The following is a 12,074-nucleotide window of genomic DNA, read 5'->3' as shown; positions in this document are numbered from 1 at the left end:
ACTGGGGAAGAGATCTGTGGGCAGCAGCAGGGTGGATGAAGACTTACCCGCTTAGTTTTTTGACTCATGCACATCTAGAGGTCCTCCTGTCCTTACAGGCCACCCTATCACTGCTGCCTCTTGAGTTCTTCCTAGCTCCTGTGAGGAGGTGATTTGGCAGTGCAGGAACCTCTCTGCCTTCTTCCAGCGCTGTCAGTGGTGAGCAGTTGGACTGGAGAAGGGATACCTGAGTGGTGGAGCTGGGGAAACCTGGAGTGCAGCCCAGGGTTGTGCAAATGGAGGTTCCTTACCTGGGCCAGGCCCAATGCTGCCCTTAACATCCTGAGCTGGGGTAGGAAACTGCTGCTCTTCCTCCAGTGATTAATGCTGCCACAATTCTCCCACTCAAACAACCCTCACTTAGCAAACTTGGGGTAGATCTGTGTATTTGCTTGCAGGGGGGTAAGGAAAAGACATACACTGAGCTCAGGGTCTTATGTTTATTTACGTACAAATACTGGGACTAGTGTCACAGTTCCACCTCTGAGCAAACAGCAGCTGCCTATGCAGGCCAGGCTGTTTGCAGACATGCTCCCTGAGAAGCCCCTCTGCTCAGTTCTGGGGGCTGCACACCTCTGCTGCCCTGACTGCAGGAGGTGAGAGCAGGGGGAACCAGATGAGGTGTGCCCACAGAAATTGAGACTGGCTCTCAGGTCCTCCGGCCCTTGTCTGTCACAGTGCTGCTGGCAGCTTGTGTTGCTGCTTGCCCCCATCTTTCTGCCCCATGTAAAGTGAGCTAAAAGTAAACCCCTACACCCACATGCAACAAGGAACCCCACAGGATGCACCTGTGGTGACAGCAGGGTGGGTGCTGCTGCGGTGCCCACAGACCCTGCTGGGCTTGGGGTGGGGTGCAGCTCTGCAGCAAGTGGGTAGGGATCTGCTCCAGAGCTGGGAGCCAGCTGCAGTCAGGTAACAAAGTCCCCTATTCTACAGCGCTGGGGCAGGTAGCAACATGCTGGATGCACTTCTGCTAATAGCTTACCAGGTGGGTGAGAAACAGCCAGGGGCTTTCCTCCCCTGAAACACCTGCAGCAGGGTTGGGAGGAGGTGCATGCAGCTGGAGCAGCAGCGGACACCAGGCACTGGGGCTTCCCTACCAGGATGGATGGGCTGGTTGAGGGTGCTGTGCTGCAGCCCTTTCCCTGGCTGTGCCTTGAAGGCAGCTCCATTTGCCTCTACCTGGGACACGTTGCCTATAGGTTCTACTGACCTGGCTGGAGAGGGCCCTGAGCCAGGTGGAACGTGGCACTGACTGCTTTGTCTCCTCAATTCCAAACCTCCACCAGGCCACTTCCTAAAAGGACTGCAATTGAATGCAGTGGCCGTGCTGCATCTGCAGTGTGCTCTGCCAGCTGCTCTTGCTTCCCCCATCCCCTCAGAACAGCAAGCGGGGCAGCATATCCATGCTCCCCCCACCCCACCATGTCCAGTGGGCTGCAGTGAGGGGTGGGCACTCCAGCAGCTGCTGCTCATCCCCAGCTTGCTCCAGGCGAGAGGGGCCATACTGATGCCCTGGAGCAAGAGGTGCCCTGCTCCTCTGTGCTGCAGAGCAGCTGTCAGAGGGAGCCCTGCACGCAGCACCTAGGGCTCAGCCCCGTGCATCCACACCACGTCCCCAGTCTGACCGTTCACAGCGAGGAGCGGAGCTTGGGGAAGCAGTCACAGCCTGGAGCGAGAGGGAGGGAAGGGACACACATACACACCACCAAGGGTAAGCAAAGGAGTGCTGCACACGCGTGGATTAGGACGGCAGTGGGAGAGGGGCCGGTGTCATTCCAGTAGCTCAGGCTCCCAGGGTGCTGTTAGCACATGCGCTTGTACGTGTAGATATAGGCCTTGCAGTTGGGACACGTGTGTGTCACATCCTTGAAGTCATCGAACAGACAGGGGATGAGGCAGCAGCAGAGATCGCACCTGGAGCATGGGAAGATGCAGAGTGCTGTGAGTTCTGGCTCCCAGCTGTGGGTCAGGGAAGGAAAGCAGGCAAGGGGCCACGCGTGGGGTTTGCTCTTGGGTCTGGAGAAGGGGTGAGAACTTGCTGCTGTGAGCCAGCCATGGCAGCCCCCCCCCCCATCCATCCAACCCCTGCTGCTGCCAACCTGCAGCACCACAAGGTCTGGGCACAGGGCTCGATGGCTCCTGCACACAGCCTCTTTGATGCTGGTGGCTTTACAAAATGTCTTTGGGGACGCAGCTTCCTCACAGCTAGCAGAAGCTCAGGGCTCCAAACGCTGCCACCCCACAAAGCTGTGAGCTGTGCAACAGCTCTGCCACAGCCACTGGCATCGGGGCCACCAGGAGCAATGCACAGTAAGCACCACCCTGGTAGGGCTGCTGGCGGCACCTACCCCACAAAGCAGCAGAAGAAGCCCAGCAGGAAGCTCATGAGCCCAATCTCGTAGGTGATCTTGGTGGTGATGGCTTGCTGGCAGTGGGGACACACTGTCTGCACCGGGGCGCCCTGGAAGATCTCGCCCTGCAGCACGGTCACTGTGGTGGCAGTCCCTGAAGGGACGAGCACTGTCGCCGTGTGGCCGCTGGGAGACGGGTAGTGGCCAGGGGCAGGGTAGTAGCCCATGGGAGGGTGAGGGCCTGGGGGTGGATAATAACCTGCTGGGAAACAGAAACAGGCACAGATGTGTCTTTGCGTGAGGTAAAGGAGGCCATGTCTCCAAGGACTGTGCCCTGCTGCCGTACCACTGCAGTTATGTGTGTGGGCAGCCCTACTGCAGGCTGCTCGCTGCAGGCACTGAGCCCCCCTCCTGCCCAGCCCCCGTTCATTGCCTTCCCTCACCCAGCACCACCCCGTGGCCCGCAGCTCCTCCCCACACTCACCAGGCGGCATGTAGGGCCCGGAGCCTTCTGCGGGCATGTGTGGGGGCACGAAGCCCGGCTGTGGAGGCTCATACGGGGGGGGGTCCAAATTCAGGAGGAGGGATGGGAGCCCCCTGGGGCTGCACCATGGCTGGGGAGATGCCATCTGAAAGGAAACACAGAGTGAGCAGCCACGGCAGGAGGCAGCAGACAGTGGAGGCTTGGCTGAGCTATCTGGAGCCCTTGCGGGGAAAGAGGACACAGCACGAGAAGGAGGGACTGTGAGGAAGGGGAATAAAGCACACATGGAGGGTCTGTGGCAACTTTGGGGACACGACAGAGAACACAGGGAAGTGCCCATCAGGCACTGCCCCAAGGCAGCACACCCAGGGCCATGAGAAGCCCAAATTCATGCAGCAAGCAGAGCTCCCCCTGCTCCTGCCTGCTCAGCAGAGGCACCCTGCTGGCAGCTGGGACCCTCAGTACCTGTTGCAGGGGGTGGGCCGTGCTTCTCCTCTATCGGCGGTGCTGAGGGGCCTCCAGGATAGGGTGGTGGAGGGTCGTTGGACATGGCTCAGGGCTGCCCTGCAAAGAAGCACTGTTAGCGGACAGCCCGCCTTGGGAGCTATGGGGTGCTGGCTGGGAGCTGACTGAGAGGCCTGGTGGCACTGCAGCAATAGCCTCAGCCTCATCGAGGGCAATACAAAGCCTACAAAGCCTTGGCCACAAAGCTGGGCAGGCCCTGAGCTGGGTTACAAACCCAGGGTGGAAGCTGCCTGATGGCTCTAAATTGCAGCGTGAGGTGGCACAGGCTCAATGGCTGAGAGCTTACCCGGCCTCTTCCTTGCAGCAAGGAGCTCAGTGGTTTTGCCAGAGGTAGGAATGCCAGTTCTCAGCAGTGCACCCTGGAAACTGTCCTACCCCACCAAACCTGTGCAAAAGGAGAAAGCAAGTAGGTTACAGCACTGCAAAGCTGCCTTGGCTGCATGCCCTCACCTCCCCTCCCCAGTGCTGGTATGGGAGTGCAGCTCTGGGCACCCCATTGGTGTCTGGCACAGCTGCTCTGTCCTCAGCCCATCGCAGAGCCCCACCTGCATGCTCAGAGACTGGGACACAGCCTGGGGTAGTTCTCATCCTGTGGGCTGGGGATTCCCCTGCAGATCCTGCAGTGCTGGGGCTGCTGCACCACCCAGCATGCATGGCATAGGCCCCAACCCCGTGTGCAGGGGACCCAGCAGGGATGGGAGCCAGAGGCGGGCCTGGCACTCCAAGGAAGTGCAGTGACATCAAGCAACCCGATTTTCCTGTTTACTCTGGCTCAGTTACAGCTGGTAGGACGTGACTAAATTGGGAAACATACCAAGAGGCTGTTCACTCTGCTCGGGAAGGCTGCCATCAAGCACGGGGCAGGGGACACTGTGACATTGCTGTCAGTGCCCGGGAGGCAGTGCTTGGAGCTCCCCCAGGGGCTGAGCACAGCATCCAAATCTCCCAGCAATGGTTCCCGGCAGGCCAGGGCACATGGACTGCGCTGCTGCAGTGCCCCGGTGCTGCTGCTGCCCCGGGGACCAGCTCGGTGCACTGAGGAGCTGAGCAGAACCCAAACAGCCACTGCATCTCTCCAGGATGTCAGTATTTACTGAGAAATACCTCTGCCCAGCATTATTAACTATCATGATACAGACACACTGCTTCCAATCACAATACTGGGGCAGCTGGGGAGTCATCTTCCTCTCCGTTTTCTTCCTTAAAAGCAGGCACACAGCCCGCATGAGGCTCACACAGCGCTGCCATGCGGAGCAAAGCAGCCATCCCCAGCGCACCGAGCGCTGCAGAGCTCTCCTCCTCCCGTGACCTACAAAGCCACAAACTGGGCCGTACCCCTTTTAGCTTCACTGGGGATGTAAAGAAAAAGGTTTGTTCTTCTGAAGGCAGCCAGCCCTCCTGCCCTGTGTGGGGCTCCTGCAGGAGCACAGCCCTCTGGGGCAGCCCAGAGCTCCCTCTGTCGCACATGGGAAGACCCCATCACTGCTCAGCTCTGCCTTCCCAGAGCACGGCATCTCGCAGCGCGCCCTGGCCACCATCCCGCGCCACTAACAAAACACAGGGAGATGAGCCCCAGGGGCAGTGCCAGCCCTGTGCTGCAGCACTTGTTCTGAGCCCGGCACCAGGAGCTGCTGCCTCCAGCTCAGAGCACAGGCTGATGTTTGACACCAGTTGTTACCATCCCACACCAGCTGTCCCTGGCCCGAAGGGATGGCCGTCAGAGGAAGGGAGGGTGTTTATGGGCCGCAGAGCTGCTCTGCTCGTGCTCAGCCACTCCTAATGCAACATCCTGCTTATTAAAAGAGATCCATAAAGTGCGAGATGTTGCGTGTGCCCTTCCCTGGAGGAAAGGAAAGCCTGCTGCTGCTTCTAAGCCTTTCAGAAGCCATTCCTCCTATGCTTTCTTTTATCTCAGGGCAAGAAGCACAAAGCCCATTGCTGCCCATTTCCACTCAGGAGCTCCATGAGGAGCGCAGGGCTCCCCAGCACAGGGCTGGTGCCAGACAGAGCTCACCCCGCACATCGCTCCCAGCACTGCATCCCAGCACAGCTGGAGGTGAGCACCCAGAGGGAGAAAAGTCGCGCAGACAACTCGGGCTAAGTTTAGTGGGACCTGAGCTGAAGGTCTGATGGAATCACACCAATACTCCATACGTGTCCTTTGAGGACCTGGCTCAAGATCGTTTGACCCAACAGGAGCTGGTAACCAGTAAAAGGATGGGGATGGACAGAGGAGATGGCCCTCCCAGCCAAAAATGCAGAGTTCTTCTGAACTGAAGGAGCAGAGCCTGGCTCTAAGTGGATGGGAAACCTTACAGTTTTCAGCCTAGGTTTATTTGTACTCAGATTACCTCCACCTGCTCCTCAGCCTGAACAGCCTTTCCTGCTCTCCCACTGTCTGCCAGCAGCCACCATCACAGCTCAGGCTGCATTTGGCACACAGAGCTCCTGCAGGCGTTTCTGAACCATGATCCTGGTGCCATCCTGCTGTCCCCTCAGGTCTGAACAGCCACAGTGACCTCAAGTCATGCTCAGCAGTGAGCAGCTCCTGTGGTCTTCTGGGTGCTGGTCCTCTAAGGAGCTGGTGCTCCTTAAGGGTGGCCAAAGCACAGCTCTCCACACACTGCTCGCCCCGCTGACATGGCAGCATCAGATGCTGCTGCACCCCGATCAGAACAGCCTGTTTGTTCATTACTCACTCATTCTATAGAATTTTTTCAGAGAAAGTCAAAGAATGCAACGACACTGCTGCTGAATGGAGCTGAATGGATGTGGGGCTCCCATTAAATAACACACTGAGCTCTGACAGAGGAAGAAACGAGAGTCATACAGGATGGAGACAGAGACACATTTCAGCCAGGACCAATCAGTGCCCAGACCCCATTGGAGCTCCCTCGCAGACTGTGCAACACAGCGAGATGACTTTGAATACACGGGTGATGATTCCAGGCCCACTTTCCTTCCACAACACATGTCCAAGTACTGATGTTTCCTCAGCCAGAGCTCACTGCAGGACCAGCCGCAGCCTCCAAAACACCAGCATTTCTGTCCCCCCCAGCAGTGCTGCCTGGCACCAGCAGAGCTGCTGACACTCCTATTTAGCAGCACAGAGTCACCTTGTGTTTTTCCAAAGGACTCTTGAGAAATACTCACTGTCATCTGCTTTTTTAAAGGCCACAGCAGTGAAGCATGGTTTGGGATTGAGTAGGATCTGAGCCCTTGCCAACTCCTTTGTAAGCCCTCACCCCAAACCTGCTGCTCAACAGTGGCATGCAGAGAACTGCCATGTACCCATCGCTCTGCTCATGTCAGAGCTGCTCCCCACCATTCTCTTCTGCTGATGGTTGCTGGGAGGCACAGCAATCCTACAGGACATGCAGAGAGCCACAGCACTTGCCCTGCTCAGACACAAGCAGATCCGACATAACTCAGCTACCACGCTCAGTGAGGTCTGCAGCTGAGCACACAGTGCTATGTGCCCTTGGAAGACAAGGGAGAAAGAACAGACAGTGGCCTCATACCTCCCCAGGACAGCTCTGGGCACCATCTCCATTGAGGCATGTGCGGGATGTGAGCCACATCAACCCCACAACAGCAGACACAGAAAGCAGAAGGCCTCTTAAAACCCAGGCACTTCCACTGATTTCAAAGCATCACTAATGCTCAGCAACACCCCCAAGCCTCCCTTCTGAGCTCTTCTAAAGCCCTTCTCTGTCATTACCTCTCTGCCTTACTGTGAGATGCTGGTTAGAGGGTTTCCAAAAGCCCCAGGACTGAAGCTATGTGCAGAGGCTGGATCATCACTGGGTTTTCCAGCTGCAGTGCCCTCAGGAAGGCTGATTTCATCCAGCAGCGCCTGTTCTCAGAGCCTCCTCATGCAGAAATGCTTTTATCTTGGTTGGATTAACAACAAAACAGCATATCCAAAAACGTGGGGGGATGCTAAAGAAGAACACTGCCCCTGCATGGCACAACGCACAGCAACATAGTTAAGCTTGCTAGCATTCGTTGGTGGATATTCCTGCCCTGCAATTCTTATCTGGGTAACAGAAAGAGCCGTGTCTGAACCAAGGAGATAAGGAAGTTCTGCTGAGTCTTTGCACCAAGGAAACTGGAGGTCCTGCTTGGAATCGATCACTGAATACATAACACACTTCTGGGAAACTTCTGCATATGTAACACAAGTAATGCATATAAACTGAAGATCTTTTGTGTAAGCTGTGCATAATAGCAGGATTACTCTTATGCATCCACTGTTGACATTGAAGAACATCTGCTTTATAACACTACAACACGAGCCTTAGAGAGTTTCACACCCAACTGTCTTAGGGCATCATGTGCTTTGAGCTCTCTGATGCTTTTGTCTGAGACTTTGTAGCAGAAATGCTAAGTCACAGCCTGAAGCAGTGATGGAGCACCTGGTGGGAAGGCAGGGCCAGCCCAGGGGAGCTCAGGTGCGAGCAATGCACTGAGTAACCAGAAGGGCTGGAGCCAGGAACCTCCCCTTCCCACCCCTCATTTAAGGGCTGGCAGTGGAGATGAGAGAATCGCTCTGGAGATCCCTGCCTACCTGAGGTTTTCTGAAGGTAAGCAGCTTCTTTATTTCTGTGCCCAATGCTGTTGCTTTTGAGTGAATCCTCACTTGCTGCAGCCTGGGATCTTGCTGTTCTGCTGTAACTGCACTTTCCATTGTGCTACAGACGTTTCTTTTGGCAACCATGAAATTTGGGAAAACATAGAGGACCTCTGTTGCTTTTAAAGACAACTGTATTTTCAAAGCAAAATAGATACTGGGTCTGCCTGCTTCCCACTTGTCTAAGTCTTAACAGAAAGAGCATTGCTCTTAGTAAGACTGAAGCTATTCAGCAAAGATAACTGAATAAGGGACACCATATCAGCTACTTGAGATGATTCAGTAATTCAGGAACAAGGAAAAGATCGGAGGAAAGCAGGGTGTAACAACAAGCGAGAGGAGAAAACAGCAAAACAACACGAGGGTCTCCTTGCTCCTATCAGCTAGGAGCTACTGGCCAACAACAGCAACCAGGAAACAGAGCTGTGGGAAGGGCTGAGTCATGGCCAAGGGGGGAGGAAACACGGACAGCAGCTGTACTGGGGACCAAGACTCAGGACTCCCCCACCCAGTCCTGAAAGCTCAGGCTATGGTTAAGCTTTCCTGACATCTTTCCACGTGACAGGCTTCGTTCCGTGACCTAAATGAAATCGATTGTACAATAATTCTCCTGGTTACAGCAACCTTTGCCCATAATCTCAAAGATTACACCTACTCTCTAGCTGTGGGGCTTTGGGAAGACACCGAGGGATTTCTGAGCACCAAGGGCTTATTTTTAATGCGATTGCTTGGCTGCTCCTCCCAAATGACTGAGGGGGCTGTGTCTTTCTCATCAGCTGCTTCAGAGTATGTTAAGAAGAAAAGGCTCTGGATCTCCCTTGCCCCCCAAGGCCCATCAGATTGGTGCTGCAAGGTAACAAAGACCCTCTGGGGGAGATCTTCCACCTCAATGCAGAGACTGGGATCAAAGCAGGTGTGGGACATGCACAATGGGAATGTTTGGTGCAGGGTGGAGGGCCCACCATCTCAGCACATAACTTTGAACACTCTTAAACTATAAGATATTGTTCCACCTCCATTGCAGCCCTGTGCCTGTTAGGCTACCAGGCAGCCTTTTCTTTCCCAGAACACAGCAGATGTCAGGCAGACCACAGCCACGAGACACCTGGGAGTGAATGAGCTGAAAGCAATGCTTCAGCAGCAGAGAAGAGCTTCTGTCAGCGTTCTGTGCCAGAAGTAAAAGCGGAGCTCCCCCGGCCTCTGTACTGATGAGAAAATGGACTGTGGTTTTTATGGCTTCTGTGTTAATTGTGTTCCCTTTGACGTGAGGAGATGCACACAGTGCAGCATGCATGGATTTGATGCTGCCTATGGAAGCTGTGCTGCTGCTCATGGGACTGATACAGGGAACACAGGAAAACAGCAACGGGGAACAACAGGAAAGCAGCGTGAACGTCACGTCCCAAGGAGAAGTTGTGTGCCACGTGTTTTCCGAAGATAAAACAGGTACTAACATCTGTTTGTAAAGTGGCACACTCCCAAACCTTGCTCTGAAATCCTTGGGAGAACAAATCTCACCTTCAGGCTGCAGTTCTTTGTCTTCACAACGGCTGTAAAACCAGACCCCAGAAGTGAAAAACAAACCTGAACTCCACAAAGATCAGCAGAGCAGCTGCAGTTCCCATGACAAACCACTACCCTCAGTGCACTGGGCAGAAAGAAGAGCACTGTGTGATTAACTGTTCCCTCTTAGAACATCAGGCAGCGATACTATCAGCACCCACCTGCCATTCTCCAGTTCCCTGCCCTCCCTGCTCTCAGCAGCTTTGCATGGGGTCACTCTGGGAGAGCAGCTCCTCGTTGCTGTGTCCTTTCACGTTTCACTTAGAAGCTGGCAAACCTGTCTCAAATCCTGAAATTAAACTCAGCCCTGCTGCCTTTGTTATTACTTTAATCTTTACATTGCTTAAATACTATTTGCTCCTGCTCTCAGCTGGCAGCCATCAATTTTATCCCAGTGCAAAGTAAACGTGTCTTCGTGTAGAAAAACTGTCTCATCACTGTCAGACACTCAGCACATGCACATCCTATGGTAATACCAGCAGTAATGCACGGCCTGGCTGCAGGCCCTACAGAAATTATACCAAAAGACTGTTGAAGACTTAGCTTCTTTCAGGCTAAGTTATTGTCTTCCAATTAAAGCAATTGTAAGAAAACAAACTGAGCTTTATAATGGCACTACAGACAGATGTGGAAGACTTGATATCATTTTTCTTCTTACTTATAGCAAAAAGAAGACCTCAGATCTGAGCGGCTACAGAAGACTGCCTGCCTCCTTCCACAACCACTTGAGCTGGAAGAGTTCTGCACCAATGACACAACTTAAATGCAAGTATTTGTCTAATTCTGAATTGAAGGGGCACGGGAGCCTGCAGCCTCCTCTTGTGATTTTGGTGAGTAAGGCTGGCACTGGGAGCGATTGCTTGAGAACGCAGAACCCCCAGAGCACAGTACTGGTGCTGTGGGTGCACCCTGTCAGAACACCTTTAGCTGGAGGAGAGCATCCACTAGTTGTGCTCCATCCTGAGGAGAGCAGTAACCGTGCTTTGCATCACTGCATGACATTGCATGCGCAAAGCGTGGTCAGCTGGGAGGTGAGCTCCAAAAATATGCTCAGAAAATGAGACATGGCACTGATAGAGACACATTCCCTCCTTAACAGTAGCTCCAGTCAGTGCAGGTGCCTGAGGAACTGAACTTCAGGTGGACTGAAGTTGCGTAGGACCTGTTGAGGGAGCACAGCAAGACCTCGGCACAGCCTTCTGTCATGAGAAGGGCTGCGGCTCTGAAGGAGAAGTTCCCTCTCTGCTGCCTGTCCCAGTCACACTATAGGTACTCAGCACAGCCTGACCCAGCCCCGCGTGGATGCAGCCACCAGAGCCCAGCTCGGGGCATGCCTGGGAGAGCTGCCCCTCCATCATGGCCTCGCCCCCTTCTGCCCCAGCCCACGCTACAGTGCAGCCTTGCAGGCATTCATAAGGTTGTTCTCTTTCTATCTTCCTCACAGAGCGCCCAGGGACAACAGAGCAGCCACGTTGCTAGCTGCTCCAGAGATCTCCTGGGCACGTGGATGTGGCTGCACCATTCAGTCAGGGAAACCTTTGGGGAAGTTCTCAGCCTGCACTTCCCACGGTGACCCGAGGTTGTTCTGTTCCTGAGTACGAATGAGCGACGCGTTATGGTCATCCTGTACTCACACACCCACGCTCGCAGAGACCCAGAAAGGCTTCAGCCTGAGCGTGGCTCCTTCAGGCAGCCCAGAGGACAGCAGCACAAGGGGCCCGCAGCTCCCAGCAGCCGAACGCCTCCGTAACAGCTGTGGCAGCTGCCGCTCCGATCCCCGTGGGAGGCAGAACCGAGGTCTGTGCGCTCCCGTGGCTGGAGCCTCCTGCCAGTATTTCCTACCGGGAACGCGCTGTTGCACAACGGCATCCATGAGCAGGAAGGGCTCTTCTCGTTTCACGGGGAGCTGCCAACGCGCTGACGGACACCGCCTGCACCGTCCCCACCAGCCGCAGCGTTTCTCTCTCCCTGTCTGTTCCGGCCCCGCTCCCCTTTCCCCGCAGCCCCTCGGCGGGCCGTACGACAGCCCCCGTTCGGCCTATTTCCGAGCCCGTGCCCTCGCTTCCACACGGTGACATTTCGGGCCCCGGCACGCCCGACCCTTCCGTCCCCGCGCCGCCGGCACAGCCGGGCCTCCCCGCCCCCCTCCGGCTTCGCCTCCCGAGGCCGCTTTGCCCGCGGCACGGAGCCCCGGCTTTCCGTCTCTCGGCGCCCCGCGCGCTGCCCTTCCCGGCCCCGCACACGCACCTACCGCAGCAGGCCGACGGCTCCCGGCGCTCCGTGCTGGCACCTGCGGGGCGTGGCGCTGCGCTGCGGGGCGGGACCGGCAGAGGCCTGCGGAGCCGCGGCCTGGCGTAGCGGGGCGGGCCGGGCGCCCCCTCCCCGCGGGCGGCTGTCAGAGCGGCCCGGCTACGCCGTGCGCCGAACCGCCGGCGGCTCGGCCCTGCGCTGCGGGGTGGAACCCCCGGCTGTCGCC

At 55.9% G+C, this 12,074-nt stretch overlaps 1 protein-coding gene and 1 long non-coding RNA gene across 3 annotated transcripts; one reads left to right on the top strand and one right to left on the bottom strand.

Moving 5' to 3' along the window:
• Positions 1-465: 465 nt before the first annotated feature.
• CDIP1 (cell death inducing p53 target 1) lies at positions 466-11,917 on the bottom strand. The gene is given in 7 exon segments (XM_042864028.1): positions 466-1,956; positions 2,391-2,652; positions 2,878-2,959; positions 2,961-3,022; positions 3,343-3,441; positions 3,689-3,787; positions 11,850-11,917. Coding segments are annotated over 5 exon segments (603 nt in total). The 5' UTR covers positions 3,428-3,441; positions 3,689-3,787; positions 11,850-11,917; the 3' UTR covers positions 466-1,844.
• LOC122175960 lies at positions 7,947-11,701 on the top strand. Of its 2 annotated transcripts, XR_006177588.1 has the most exons (5): positions 7,963-7,988; positions 8,812-8,888; positions 9,102-9,481; positions 10,263-10,867; positions 11,043-11,701. It is a non-coding gene; the product is annotated as an uncharacterized LOC122175960 (long non-coding RNA). The 2 variants fall into 2 exon arrangements; XR_006177589.1 differs by lacking the exons at positions 8,812-8,888; positions 9,102-9,481 and having other exon boundaries at positions 7,947-7,988.
• Positions 11,918-12,074: the final 157 nt, after the last annotated feature.

The sequence above is a fragment of the Lagopus leucura genome, unplaced genomic scaffold, assembly GCF_019238085.1.
Source record: "Lagopus leucura isolate 7727_CA_CO unplaced genomic scaffold, USGS_WTPT01 Super-Scaffold_760, whole genome shotgun sequence".
Taxonomy (NCBI): Eukaryota; Metazoa; Chordata; class Aves; order Galliformes; family Phasianidae; genus Lagopus; species Lagopus leucura.
Note: the sequence above shows the minus strand (reverse complement) of the source record. Positions and strands in the feature narration are given on the sequence as shown.